The 16,149-nt window shown below is 36.3% G+C and overlaps 2 protein-coding genes across 3 annotated transcripts in view; one reads left to right on the top strand and one right to left on the bottom strand.

The window, feature by feature from the left end:
- LOC149130476 (uncharacterized) overlaps positions 1-16,149 on the top strand; it is a 154,526-nt gene that overhangs the window by 27,422 nt on the left and 110,955 nt on the right. The window lies entirely within an intron of this gene.
- Positions 1-16,149, bottom strand: part of LOC106870251 (adhesion G protein-coupled receptor G6) — a 146,373-nt gene that overhangs the window by 19,365 nt on the left and 110,859 nt on the right. For both annotated transcript variants that reach the window (XM_089344345.1, XM_089344343.1), the window contains exons 12-18: positions 15,864-16,021; positions 14,016-14,130; positions 12,745-12,911; positions 11,669-11,900; positions 11,097-11,268; positions 6,984-7,139; positions 2,359-2,487 (exon numbers count right to left, since the gene is read on the bottom strand). In XM_089344345.1, the coding sequence (XP_089200471.1) occupies positions 2,359-2,487; positions 6,984-7,139; positions 11,097-11,268; positions 11,669-11,900; positions 12,745-12,911; positions 14,016-14,130; positions 15,864-16,021 (1,129 nt within the window). The remainder of the gene's footprint in view (positions 1-2,358; positions 2,488-6,983; positions 7,140-11,096; positions 11,269-11,668; positions 11,901-12,744; positions 12,912-14,015; positions 14,131-15,863; positions 16,022-16,149) is intronic.

Here is a 16,149-nt window from a genome sequence, read left to right as displayed (position 1 = left end):
GTAGCTAGGTGTTCATTGTAGTGATGTATTTCACCACAGGTTTACTGGATTAGAGATGACATGAAGATAAACAACAACAATAACAATGTTCACTGAAATTGCACAGCTGCAACCAGGATAGGTAGTATGCAATCATAGAAAAATAACACCTGGTGATACTAAAATACAAGACAAACAACCTGAAACATCTAGGAATTAAAAAATACTTTCCCCGTCACACACAATACTTAATGTATAATGACACAACAAGTTATAACTCTCACAACAATAATAGCCGCGGTTGGTAACGCAAGCACTAAAGATTACAACCAGCAAGAGGGAGCATTAAAATAAGGGGGTACGTTTCTGCTGTACATACTCCCCTAATCGTCCCATTAAGTTACACACTACAACTAAACTTTTACACACTTTTGTTTAGTATAGTTAAAGCAGAGTACCTTTTAATGTATACACACTAATTTCGGGTACACCGCTAATATAAATAACAGTTTGACTTCACCGATCACTAAACTACTTTTATTACCTACCCAACCTATACTACATCATTTACCTCACCAATGCTACAACAGGACAATTAGAAAATTTTAACAAAAAAGCCAACTAAAGCAACATTGCAAAGATGCATCAGACTCGTATACGCATCCACAAAATTCTCCAGATTTATTCATTTTTCATATTACCAGCCTATATATACCCGCTTTTTAAAACTCGTTTCATTAAACACTCTACAAAATTTAGAAAACCCTCATGCAACATAAATATCTACATGCACCATTCTAACTACCACCGAAATCAGAAACTTTTTTGAAACCATTCCTGTCTCTCAGTAAAAAACAATCTTAAACAGCACTAAAACCCATTCTGGTCTCTATGCCTCTAGAGTTGCTCTATAACAATACACGTAGAACTTTTAATTTGATAGCCCATGTACTGCAAGTGTACGTCACTTTACCCAGTCTGTTCGACTTCATAGACTTTTCGTAAGCCTACAAGCGTGACATCTATCATATAAACTAAGTGTTGTACTAATCCGTTCCATCATCTCTGTTTTGATTAGAAACAACAAAGTGCATCAAAGAACAATGATCGATTAAATGTGAACATCCGTGAATGTATCTCACATATAAAAAAATCAAACTAGGAATTGTAACATTCACGCCACTCATAGAGGACATAGTAAGGGAAGCAAAACGACATAAAAGCAAACCAAAAGCTGAGCCGGTCTATACCTCGGCAATACATATAAACAGTAACACTAGAATATAAACAATATATTATGTGTAATGATGGTACTGTTGGGGCACCAACACTTTGCAATGCATCATAACAAATTAAAAAGAACATGAAATATCAGTCTTCACATCCTCACACTATGTGAAGACTCCACCCCACCAATGACCACCTCTACTGTGAAATGTAGATACAATAAAACATCCCCAGGCACATATGCTACACACCAGAGAGTGGCGCGTCTATTTATTAGAAACAACAGCTAGACCACCCTCAAATCACACCATAATATTACAAAAGAGAAATGATACACTTTATGTCAACAACGTTGAGATGGTCATGGCTAGAGCCTATCTGGTTTTAGTTCCATTCACTCGTATCTGATACGGTTCGAAACAACATGTTAGGACGCTCCTATAGCCACATCCTAAAACAACCTTCCTGTCAATCAGTTTAAACACACACGCGCACACACACACACATACACACACAATCACACACACACACACACACACACACACACACACACACACACACACACACACACACACACACACACACACACACACAGCCAAAATAGCAACAACATCAATATAAACAGGGACACCTATCACTAAGATGAAATGTACGTCTTAAAGGATATATGTAAACAAGTAATAAATGCGGCTCTTTGATCTTGCTTACCAGGTCTTTAACTGTTGTGATATCTCATCAAAACTTACAGGCAATTGGAAGAAATTGTGGAGAATTATCATATATAAACTGTCACACAGCACAACGCTATATATGGACATGTGAAGAATGTCCTTAATCTCGAGAAAGGTGTTTCTGGATCACCAGATTTGGGGATTGTACCTCGTTATTTGGCAGAAACTAAATATGTACCAGGTATCCGATCAGGACTGACCCTGATTACAAAACTCAACAACAAGCACTGCAAATACTGACACATTTATGCTATTACACTACCAACAACAGCAGCAGTAACTACTACTTCTACTACAAATACTACTAGTATTAGCGCCGTGCTCCGTGTTTATTTCGGGAAATGTGAGATATGGACTGGAAAGGAAACATTAACATCAACAAGAACAATAACATCGACAATAATAAATACCCAGCTATTACCTGACGTTTTAAAGTCAATGATATATTAACTGGTTCACTAAGGTTGGTCATTTGAATGTTTGGAATATTTGCACTAATAATATGACTGTTAAGCTTTTTATTTTCTCCGGTGTTAGACTCTTGTATGACCTGTAAAGAGAAGTAATTAAATAAACTAATTTATTCAATAGAATAAAGTGACACATTATTACTTTATTTAGTACAAATAAACACAATATGTATTACAGGCGAGTTCAAGCCTGACGGTTGTTCTTGCTCTAGTGGGTGGGGAATGTGTTTTGTATCTAAATTGTTAACATAATGGGTGCGGGTGGAGGTGCTAAAGAAGATCTCTTCGCAACCAACGTGTCCTGTATTCAATCTCACATCATAGCACCTTAAGAAAGTAATCTCTACGAGAGGCTCTGGTTGAAAAATACCTTGTCTGAGGAATTTGTCAGATGAAACTACTCAAGAGCCCACTTGTGAGTGTACCAGGTTGAACCAAAAGTCTTTTCGGATTTTCCCTAATGGTGTTTGGCAACTTGCATCTCCATGGTATATCATTAATTTCATACACCTTGTTGTCCAATTGTTGCTGAATTGATTATTCCTTATTTTCATGTATAACATAAACATCAATTGTTTTTATTCTTTATTTCAGTTTTGATAATGGTTGGTGGAAAAATTGCAATTACAGCCATTTCACGTTATCCAAGGGGGAAACGTGACTGAGTGCAAAGGCAACAGCAAAAGAAATGCCTGATGTGAAAGGTCAAAGAATATGTGATACAAAACTGATTCAGATGTTTCAAGGAAGTTGACACCAGGCTCGAAGACAAACCAAGATCAGAGACACCTTCAGATGTGGAAGATGATGCCTTACTTGAAATGGTTGAAGAAGCAATCATATATTGTCGGTAGAACTTAATTCTTCACAAAGCAACATCAATCGACACCACTATAAGTTTGGTCTTGTGAATAGACCCTGTTGAGAAGCTCTTCCTGAACTGACCAATGACCAAACTCAACGATGTGTACACATTTTCAAACAACTGCTGGAAAATTTCCGAGATGCCCATTTTTGATGTCTAATTTGTAACTGAGAATGAAAAATGGATCTATTTTCGTAAGTGAAATCAGTGGTTTAGTTTCGGCCAGGCTTCAGAACCTATTGTCAAAAAAGGGACACTTTGAACAGGAAGTCATGTTGTGTGTTTGGTGAAATTTTTAGTAGGTGTTGCACTTTGATCTTATCCCAGATCATGCTGTGAACGTTAAACTTTATTCCCAACTAGTGCAACAAGTATATGATGCTTTGAAAACCCGCTGCCCGGCATTGGTCAATCAAAGAGCGCACTCCTACAGCATCCCAATGCCTCAGCACATATTGCCAGTATGACCAAACGCAAACTTGAGGAATTGTGGAGTGGAAGCGGAAGTGCTGCCTAACCCTGTCTGCAGTCCAGAGCTTGCACCATCAGATTACCACCTTTTCCAAGGCATGCTTTTTTACTGCATGGACGAAAGTTCAACAACGTGGATGAGGTTGAAAATGGGTGCAGGGAGTTTTTTGCCTCTAAACCAGCCAAATGATATGAGCATGGAATTGAGCTTCTGGGACAACTATGGCAACAGACAACAGAATATTATGATATATACGTTTTTTAAATACTGAAGGTAAAATAAACAGCAATTTTTACATTTTACTGGATTTTTTCTTCCATTCTTTTCGAATTACTTCCTATCATATTAGTCAAATTCGTATCGATTTTATCCTTTTAAAATGAATTTAGCAATGGAAGCAGCAAGAAATATTCAGTCTGCCTATGTTTAAGTGTCCAGACATGCCAACAATAGTTTGGCCAGTTTTGCTCAGGAAATTTGTCTCTCACACATTCCCCTCGATATGAACTCACAAATTCTGTCAATGTTAAGTTTCTGAAACTGTAGCTGATGAAAATCCAAAACAAATTGCACGAGAATTAGGAAAATAGTTTAAGTCACAACTCGATAATAAAACAACTTCATAAACTAGGAGAAGCGTTTAAACTTGCTCAGTGGATTCTACATCATCTGATTGCTTCTTACCTTAAAGTGTTGACCTCTGCTCATAATTGAAGAGAACACTTGCTAACGAGCATTTACAGGGCAGAATCATCACAAGTGATGAAAAGTGTGTTCACCGTAATCATATCAAACGAAATTGACAATGTTTAGCATACAATAAAAAGTAGAAGCCATTCACATGCCAAGAATACATCAGAAAAATGTTTGATGGAATGTAAAGGGTGCCACCTATAATGAAGTGTTAAACCAATACGAAACAGTTAATGCAGAGATCAATCGTAAAGTAAGGAAACAATAGTGCAAGACATATTGCCTAAGTCACCCAGGAAAATTCTTCTTTTTTTTTTCCTTAGCTTGCCTTTGAGAACGAATCTTAAGAAGAGCCTGGTCTACGTCGACTGCAGGAACGTTCGTGGCGGACAAAACCATTGTTGGACATGCAGACACGAACAGTGGCTGCATATGAAGGTCTGGTTTTAAGTTTTGATGATGTAGTGTTGCAGTTCCTCCTCCTGTGCCTTTTGTCCTTGAGAGTGATTCTACGGGTATTTTCGAATGAGAGGACAGCATGGTTGATGGTGAGACGCCAGGCGCCACGATCTTCGGATTGTTTGGAGCACCGGTGATGGTCGATGTGACAGGCACTAAAGGACTTTTCAAACAGCCCTTGTGTCACTTCTTTGGTGTGCCCTGTTCTAAATATGAAAGTATTGCCTCATCGTTCCTCTCTCCTGACCTTGCCCCCATTTGACTTTCAGATCGTTGCAAACATTATTCAGAGGGAAAACAGTTCGTTATTAGTGAAGAGGTCAGAAATGATATTGAGTGTTCCTTTGCTTCGAAAGCTGAAAACTTTTACAATCGAGAGATCAACAAATTGCCAAATTAATGGAATTATGTTAACAATAATGAGGGGGAAATACTGTCATGATTAAAAATATAAAATGAAAACCAAAAAATCCTTTGTTTCTTTTCCATCTTCATCTTTATATATGGTTTGTGTATTTGAGAAGTTTGCTTTCCAGTCACTTGCTTTCGAATTCAATTGGTCTCTGTAGCAGATTAAGAAGGTGTCTTACGCTTTGGCATCGAGCTGACCAACGCCTACAAAGGGGTTTGATAGATGGCAGCTGAAAGAAGCATATACACATATATACGTGTATACACACACACACACACACACACACACACACACACACACACACACACACATACATATAGATAGATAGATAGATAGATAGATAGATAGATTTAATCAAAAGATTAAATGTGGTACTTAAAATGTTTGAGGCACCAGAATTTGGTAGGGTAAAAACCAAAAACAAAATCAAGAGATTTGGTGAATAAAATTTGAAGGAAAAGCAACAAAAATTCAATAGGTTATAGCAGTACGTACGTTTCGTACAAACTTCATTTATTTATGTAGTGAGAACACCACATAAGATGTGCAAGGAAAATGTACTCCTCACCTGCATAATCGAAGTTCATTTTAGAAAGTCATTTTGTAGATGTGTGCAAAAACAAGAGTAGGAGAAGAAGAAAATACCATCTTGACTGGGCTGTTAATCAACAATACAAAGATCGGCAAAGAACGGGCACTCCGAGTAAAAACAACAGTACAGATGAATCGGCGAATTCAAAGGCTCTCTGAAGGTAACCGAATGCTAACAGCAGTGGACACTTGCAAGCAATTATGTGATGGAACTGATATCAGCTTTACACCACAAACTGTCAGAAACCGCCAAAAAGAATTTGGACTGTTCGGTCGGATTGCTCGAAAGAAGCTGATAATTTCTGAGACGAACCGGTGGAAGCGGATCAAGTTTGCTAAAAGCCATATTAAATGGACAGCTGAAGACTGGTCAAAAGTTCTTTGGATCGACGAATCCCGCTTCTGCATCTTTGGATCAGACGGAAAGACTGAAGAATTCCATCCTATATATTGTTGTTGTTGGCATCCTTTTGTCTCGAGAGACAGTGGAGTTGCGCATAAACTAATCCAGTCTGGTTTTTACATTTCATGTCCTCTCCAGTTTTGTGCAGGCCTGGGCTAGATGTAAGGAAATCCTGGGTAGCCCAATCGTCAGGATTCCTCTCTTGACCTTGCTGACGTAGTCCAAAGGAGTGCAGAGCATTACGTTTGGCACCAGCCTGGTTGCAGGAGCTGCCGAAAGAGTGTCAAGTCGAACACTCCGGATTTCTTTGAAGATTGTCTCCTTTCCGTAACTCTGGATAGGGGCCCATACTGGATACTGTCAGCCGGAGCCAGCTGAGCCCGAGACTCGTGTCAGACAGGGTCGTCACTCCCTGAAGTAGTGAAGAAAATCGCTACCCACTACCTGGATATATATATATATATATATATATATATATATATATATATATAGAGAGAGAGAGAGAGAGAGAGAGAGAGAGAGAGAGAAAGAGAGAAAGAGATAGAGAGAGGGAGGAAGAGAGAGAGAGAGAAAGAGAGAAAGAGATAGAGAGAGGGAGGAAGAGAGAGAGGAGAGGGAGGAAGAGAGAGAGAGAGAGAGAGAGAGAGAGAGAGAGAGAGAGAGAGCATTTTTGTTCTATACCTCATATAGCATATTGGTCACCAGTGAAAATGTAATCCTTGAAATGGCTGATCTTTTTTCGTCTTTCGGATGTTTTAATAAACCTTTTGGTAATGAAATATAATCCATCATTTCAGTATCTTCTAATTGTGGGTTAGGGAATGAATAATTATATATCTGGTGGAGGAAAATGAAAGGAAAAAGTGATAAATAAAAGATACTACTACTGTTTCTGTTGTTGTTACTGTTGTAAATTTTACTTTTTTAAAAACCACTGCTTTACTAAAACATTACAATTAACATAATGGCTAAAACTACCATCACTGTTAACAGTCACTAGCTTATCTCAGACACATAATATCATAAGAGTTTCTATGCTGGTCAATTCTTCAATCAATAACATCATTCGATATTATTTATTCCTTAAACGTTTTGTAATTACATCTAGATAAACACTCACACATACATACACACAAACAGTTTCTTATAATTACCCATAGTCAGAAATGTCACTCATTCTATTGGTTGACAGCAACATCAAATATTTATCAGTTACGTTGTTTCTTTCATCAGTGCTATCATACTAATTTATTACTTTCTTCTCAATATTTTGCATTATATAAATGGATATTATGCAAATGGATAATTTTGTTTCTGTCATCAATTTGTTTGTTTTATTCCCGTTTTAAAATCGAATGTGAAAGAAAGTGAAGAGAAGAGAAAGAACCAAGTCTAAGGACTGTAAAGTGGCGGATATTGATACATTAGCAGAGACGTGGTATAAAGTGTGTGACAGAGAGTAAGAAATAGAAGAAAACAGCCATTATGTTATTAAGTCAATTACATTACAGCATTCTCAATAATTCTTATTATAATATAAGTGTAACCAACATCATTTAAATTCTAAGTCAAAGATTTCTACAAATTCTAATAAACGCTATCCAAGAAGAGAATCTTTGGGCAGTAATCAAAGCTCCTAGAAGCCATAGCAGCCAAACTTCTCTCGAATCAAAAGCTGAAGCTGCGTGGATTCTGGAAATGAAAGTATATATTAGTGTTGTGAAATTGTTTTCAGTCGACTGATTGATTAAGCGGAACGATGAATGCACCTAAAATATCAGAAACAGCTGTAAGTCTCCGATGCATAACTAAAATGTGGAAAGCCCTTTATTCATGCCTTTTCTTACATACATACATACATACATACATACATACATACATACATACATTTAAATTCTAAGGCAAAGATTTCTACAAATTCTCTTTTACTCTTTTACTTGTTTCAGTTAAGGGTACATGTGTCTGTGAAGTGCTCTACCACTTGCACTTTAACTTCACGAGCAGGCTGTTCCGTTGAAGGGATCAGCTGGAACCCTTGTTGCCGTAACCGACAGAGTGCCACGTATGGATGAGGACAGTTGCATAAAGAAGCACCGATCACTAGACGTAGATAGAATTTGTAGAAGAGGGAGACCCAGGAAGATGCGGAACGAAACAATAAAAGTCAAATCCAGGTTAATGAGCCTCACAAAGGAGACAACAAACAGTCAAGATGATTCGCAAGGCAATGCCTCGTGTTCAAGAACACTCGTTAGTCTCATCAAAAATGAAGCTCTAAGAGCATATTGCTATTTGTAGTCCCGCACCCAGTCTATATCTGTCAAGCCTTCCCCACAGCTCATATTCGTAACATTCAATCTCCCTTACTCCAAGTTACGGCACTATTTCTTCAGCTGCCGCAATTATACAAAATCAGAATTGTACATCTTTTATCTCCATTTTGTGCTACTTGTTAGCCTTCTCATTGAGGACTTTCTCTTGTCATCCATCCTGCATACCCAAAATCATCTCGTACCACATTATTTCCACTGAAAACCCCTTTTCCATGAACACTCTCTTATATATAACATTGACGGCCTTCCTACTTTTGTTTGTTCCCTATTATATCCATCCCCATGTGCCTCTGACCTCCATCTCCGCCACATACATACATACATACATACATACATACATACATACATACATACATGCTTGCACATGTACATAGAATTATACATATATGCAGGCAGAGGGGCGGATAGACAGGCATGTATTGTATATATACATTATATATATAAATGAATATCTGCATATAGATGAAACACTTAACCTATTGTTATAATTTTCTAATGAAGAAAGTGGCCAGACATTTAATGAGGACAACTGTATGCATATAAACTCTATTATTATCATAACTTTACTGCTAAGTCTATGTAGTCTTTCTGTATATATATATCAGGTTTTGTTAAGAAAGAGACTGCTCTTTCCAGGAATAACTTGCATTCTAGCTTCCTTCGGTTTATCCATATGACTGTGAATTTACTGGAATTTTTTTCTCTATGTTAGTATTAGCGTTTAATAGACACTAGTGCTATACACATTTAGAGTTACAGTAGACCGTATAGATGTTTTCATACGATTTGATCTGTGCGTACGTAAATCTAGTATATAAGGAAAATGGAGAGTTTGAAGACAGCCAAATCAATTTATTTACATAATTGTCGATTACATGAGGCCTACGATCGTTTCAATATCCACCTTTATTCATTTTACGATTAACAATTGCATTACGAATTCAAAAGGTAAAGATCTCATCAGGGCTAAAATCGACACATTTCTTTACATCCTAATAGATTGAGTGGTCATTATAGACTAAGACAGCAGCATGCGTTTTTAGTGTATGAGTGTGTGTTAGCATTTTCGCCTTTAAGCTTAATTGCCCGATGACAAGTTTATGGAGCACTGAGAATCCACACGCAACGCATGAGCAACCTCTGCATCCCGAAAAAGTTGGAGTATGGATAGCAATTTCGAGAAAACGTATTGTGGGACCGATATTTTTGAAGACACCATCAACACCGTGAGATATTACTCAAATATTGCCTATCCATTTGTATGACACTTTCAACACCTCTTATAAAGTTTTTTAAAGTCTTTTAAAGTCTAACATATTCTTTTGTAGTCTTATGCCATCTTATAAATATTTAATTTACAATAAAATACTTACTGAGGAGAGACTTTTTGAACACACTGTATAAATTTATTTATTCAGGCATGTTAGCTGATCGTAAGTATAATTCTAAAAGCATGATGTGAATAAACCAATATCTATAATGAATTATTATAAAATAATAATCCCTTTAAAAGTATACAAAGTGTAACTCTTACGATCAGCTAACATAAATAATTGTATTAAGTAATTACAGGGTAGAGAGATCAAATTCATAACAAAAATATACATGCATATGTGTGTATATATGTGTGTGTGTGTGTGTGTGTGTGTGTGTATGAATGTATGGATATAGAGATGATATGTGAGTGTATGTGTTTATGTATAGATATATTTAATAATTTAATCATTTTTAAATATTTTTTTAAAATTATATATAAGTAAATACTGTATGATGAAATTAAATAAATTAGAAATATGTAGGAACAAATCTTAAAGTGAAATGTACACTCGGCAAGTAATAGAAACCACTGGTTAAAATCTAGCCCTGTACATGTCATACATAGAGAATCATACCCCTTTTAAAATAGATACAGTAAGTAAGAAAACATATATTAATCCTAAACACCAACAAAAATGTTGGCTATTTTTAGAACAAAATTCCAAAGACAAATAAAGTGACACACACACGTACATAGAGAAAGAAGATACATAGGACAAGATTTAAGGCGAAAATGCTAACACTCACTCACAAGCAAAAAAACAAACGCATGTGGCTATCTTAGTCTATTATGATGTAAAGAAATATGTCGATTTTAGCCCTGAAGAGATCTCTACCTATTGAATTCATAATGCAACTGTTAATTGTAAAATGAATGAAGGTGGATATTGAAACGATCAAGGCCTCATGTAATCGACAGTTATGAAAAAATAAATTGATTTGGCTGTATTCAAACTTTCCATTTTTTCTATATTATATTAAATATATAATTCTATTTTATATTTAAACTGTTAAGCTGCATCAACCCATATGCCATAGCTACTTCATATGACGATGAAAATATATTTCATTCTAATGTATTTTATCAGTTTCAGCGTTTAGAACAAACAGTTAATTAAATGGTAATGATGAGAAACTATTGTACCACGCTTTTTGCTTCGGTTTCATTCGTTTCATATGAAATACCATAGAAAAGACCATCGAAAGTTTCCGCCTCCACTTTGCTAACACCAATACCAACATTAGGATATAAAATTGTCACTTGTTGGTCTTCCAGTGTAATCTTGTCAGGGATTGCTTCTATAATGTCCAGCATTCTGTGAAGAAAGATCGAGAAAACAACTTTCAATTGACAGTGATTCAAATACGTAATTAGCCATATATGTAGTAATTACACTAATTATTCAAGAAATCTTTGTATGCTACTGTTGTTTTTACTACGTCTGCTGACACGACATTATTGTTATAGATGCTGCTGCTGCTGCTGCTGCTCCTCCTCCTCCTCCTCCTCCTTCTTCTTCTTCTTCTTCTTCTTCTTCTTCTTCTTCTCCTTCTCCTCCTCTTCTTCTTCTTCTTCTTCTCCTTCTCCTCTTCTTCTTCTTCTTCTTCTTCTTCTTCTTCTTCTTCTTCTTCTTCTTCTTCTTCTACTACTACTACTACTACTACTACTACTACTACTACTACTACTACTAAGAGCAAATATGGTTTGAATTTTACCTGCTGGCAGTTCTGTTAGATTGTTCCGTCTTAACCAAAACCTTCTCTGGTGTGTTCATTATATTGTTGATACCAAGAAGTACATTGTCCAGTGTGATATTGACGGACACATTCGATATCAATGGCATCATCTTTTCATAAATGCATACAGACAAGTCGATATCCTCTTCCGTGAAATACACTGATTTCTGAGAAATATTTAAAACTTTTTTCGAAAAATCCTCGATATTTCCTGCAACGAAAAATTTAACATGAAATTCCAATCAATTTTCAGTCACTTTTTGATGATATGTTAGAGGCAATTCAAACGTCACATAACTATTAACATTTTAACATTAAACTGGCCGTATGTGGCTCAAACAGTCTACCTGCTTTATGCTCAAACCGGCCAGATTTGTCCTCTCACATCTCTATAATGTCATTTTAAAATAAGCAATCATATTACCGAAACCTCAAAGGTGCCAGATAAAGCTTGATTAATTGACAATAATGTAATTAGATAAGCATTACAGCGGACTGAGTAATCTGAATATTAGAGGTTTATGGAATCACTGGAAGTTAATTAATAACTCCAGCTTGATATAGCTCAGAGATTGCTAAATGTGTTCAGATTATCAACTGTATACTCGTTGTTATACCTCTTTTAGTGTCTTCTGCTCGGTAACATCAACTAGAGCAGTGAACGAGTTACACAACACAATTGAAGTTTTATAGTTGAGGAAGACATACATGGTGATCAATGCTTGATCACCATACAACAGCAAATATACTACGAAGCTTTGAAGAAACTTCTATATGGACACTCGACATACTAGAAATAGAAGCCAAATTTTTATTCCAATCATACCCTGTTGCTTAACACATAGGACAAAGACGGGATGTTCATGGTTAGAACGTATACTGAATTGGGGTTGATCCGGGGAACAATTATTGTTCAACTTCCTTCCCCTCTTCTTCCTCTCCTCTTCACACTACTACTACTACTACTACTACTACTACTACTACTACTACTACTACTACTACTACTACTACTACTACTACTGTAAGAGGATTTTGAAACATAATTGCTCACTGACCTTTATCAATTTCTTTGCTTATGTTCTTTAGTTCACGAGTGATCCCCTCCGTATTGTAACATTGCGACATGTCTGGTTCTCGCCAGATCCCAGTGAATGGTGAACACTTTGGTGATGTCATATTTTGGTTTGTTAGCATTTCTTGATGTACCACCATTCGGGAAGAACTGAAAAATAAATGTAAAATATTGTCAGTCGTGTTTACTAGCTCTTATTCCGTCAATCTCAGAGTAATGCAAAAAGTACATCGATTTGGTTGTGATTTGAACTCATAATCTAGTGGAACAAAAATGAATACTGTAATGTATTTTGTCAGTAATTTCTTATTTATTCTACCTCTGTTTTCTCAAAATCAACGTAAAATATTTTTTAACTAAAGTTTAGGGTTTAAAAGAATATTGCCACATCTGCTTTTATTTTATAATAATTTGTTGTTATGATTCTTTAGTACAAGATTGGTTTGAATGGTACAGGTAATGAAGTATTAAGGTACTGAGTGGTTAGTCAAAGTAGAGCGGGGAAATCGCTTGCTTGCATTTCGTCACCATTATCATCATCAATAGCAGCAGTAGATATGCGTATATTTCCCTATACAGACACAGATCGTTGAACTTGTTTTTAAAGCTTATAAAACCAGAGAGTAAAAATGTGTATGTTTAGCACGTGGAATGGCATGGTAGGAATGAACAATGGGTAATCGTTTTACATTATATAGGATGAGACAACTCCCAGGATGATCTGCTTTTTTCGCTCACCACTATATAGTAACAAAACAAGTTGCTCTACAGTAATCATAAAATTAGTTAAATAATGTTCTGTTTAGTCCATTGTCTTTCTATGGTGTGTATCCTTATAAGGACACGCACTAAATAAAACAGGATGAGATACGGAGGATGGAGAGTCGCTGAATAAATATTATTACTTTGAAGTCAACAGAATCGTTGATAAATTTTGTCTATGTCTAGATATATATTTTCACTCTTACATTATTTTATTTATTTCTTCTGGCATTTACATGAACCTTTACAAGAAATGCTTTAAAGCATTGTTTAATATTGGCAACAAAGCAAACCTTGGTAGTCAAACCAAAGCAAATTCTGTCCTATTTTGGGTAAAATAGCTGTGATAAAAGATCTGAACCGATGGAATTTAATACTATCCTCTTAATCTCAATAAATGTTTATTTATTATACCGTATAACATTCTCTCATAAAAAGCACAATAATGAAAACTATAAAAATATTATTAGAAGTAAAGCACTAGAAACGGACCAACGTCTTGTTGCTACATTTGCATGACAGGGAATCTTCACAGTCGTTCCAACTTTTGTCATTGGCCAATTGAAAGTATCATTTTCAGTTGATGTTGTGTCTTCTTTACAAAACACTGAAAAAGAACATAGATATGGGATATGTAGGAGAGAGTTCAATAATGTGGTTTATATAAAAGGAAACACATTGATATTGATAACGTTGAAATCGGTAAGGGTGGCATTCCAAGTAGTAGTAGTTGGTGTCTTTGTAAGGGTCTGGTTATGCTGGCTGATTTGAGAACAATGATACACGATTTATACGATTTATTATCAACAAACACGGGGAAATAGTTTCCCATCGTAACATAAAATCCCGAGAATATGTAAAATAAGGACATTTTAGAATCATTAAATAGTCTCCGTCGAGGCAAGTCAGGCTTGATACTGACAGTAAACAATTCGCTCGAAAGTGACTCGCTATGAAAACAGCTTAATTTTCCTTCCACCGTATTTCAGAAAAGCAATATTTACATCGTTGCTGACAGATGTGCAAAGTATGAACGTGTATGGCAGCGATGTATAAGGCAGTCAATGGAAAAGATAAATGCCCATTGACAAAAAGCTGGGCTGAGTTTGATTTTCTGGAGAAGAAACTTTAATTTTCAGAAAAACAATTGATAAAGAGTCGTAGGAGAAGCAGAGTGCATCCCCTGTGACTGCTAACTGGACTCGCCTGTTGATTTACAGGACCGGATGGATATACATAATATATTTAGTAAATCCTACCTTATTTTGTGAACGACTCTGCTAGCATTTACTATGGTTAGATTATCCAAATACTATATTTGTATAATATCTGTATAATCTGACCTTATTTTTATGAATACCTGCGCAAGTATGGATCTACGGGTAAGGACACGAGCGCTCCAAGAGGTCTTGACGAACACTTATATGTACATACGTATGTGTCTCTGTATTTGCGTGTGTGTGTGTGTGTGTGTGTGTGTGTGTGTGTGTGTGTGTGTGTGTGTGTGTGTGTGTGTGTGTGTTTGTATACGCGTGAGTGTATGTAGGACAGTATACGGAACGTTAATGCGTGCAAGTGGTAGAGTAAAGGTAGGAGTGCACTACGAAAATTCATATCAACGCAATCATTGTCAGCCTACCAGGAGGCAAACTGTTTCCAGCTGATACCATAAACATGGTAACTAAACGACCACAAACGACTCTGACCCTAATTTCTGATAGGAATGTTGGTACTGTAGTTGCTATTTCTGCTAATGGTATTAAATGTTTGAGGCATTTTGTCCGTCCTGAGTTCAAATTTCGCCGATGTCGACTTTGTCTTTCATCCTGTCGGAGGTCGATAAATTAAGTACCAGTTGAGTACTTGATGTTGATGTAATCGACTTACGCCCCAATCTACTCAAATTGATGGCTTTGTACCAAGGTTTGAAACCATTATTATTGCTGTTGATAATGTCATTGTCATGGCCATTAGGTTGAAATTTTGGGTTCTTTTTGTTGGAGTTATATTTTGAGTGGAGCTGTATTTCCAAAAAGATTAGATGACTGCCCCTTTCTTTCATTCCTTCCTTCCACTATTGTATACTATTGTATACTGTGTGTGTGTGTGTGTGTGTGTGTGTGTGTGTGTGTGTGTGTGTGTGTGTGTGTGTGTGTGTGTGTGTGTGTGTGTGTGCGTGTGATGAGATGATGATGATGATATGATGATGATGATGATGATGATGATAATGATGATGATGATGAAGACGACGACGACGACGGCATTGACGATTACAATAACGAAGATGAAGGTAATGATGATGGTGATGGAGATAAAAATAATGAGAAACACACCACTTACTTTCATCAATTAATTTCAGGTTACGTGACTCAATTCTCAGGTTACGTAATGTCTGCGATGTGTTCAGAGTATTGTACACGTATTTCCACATTTCATCTTTAGTAATATGGTATAGCACTACACAGTTAATAGTAAAGATCTTTCTATTTTCCTCTAAACTGAAATATAATTAAACAAAGTAAAAAAAATATTTGTTTCAACAATATTCAGACCCCCACCTTTTGGGGGGGGGGGGCTGAGAAAATGACTGTTTCTAGTGTACATTACCGTCATACAATAGTGACTA

The sequence above is a fragment of the Octopus bimaculoides genome, chromosome 28 (genome assembly GCF_046866305.1).
Source record: "Octopus bimaculoides isolate indiv1 chromosome 28, ASM4686630v1, whole genome shotgun sequence".
NCBI classification, from domain to species: domain Eukaryota; kingdom Metazoa; phylum Mollusca; class Cephalopoda; order Octopoda; family Octopodidae; genus Octopus; species Octopus bimaculoides.
The sequence above is the reverse complement of the archived record's forward strand: the minus strand, read 5'-3'. Positions and strand labels throughout refer to the sequence as shown.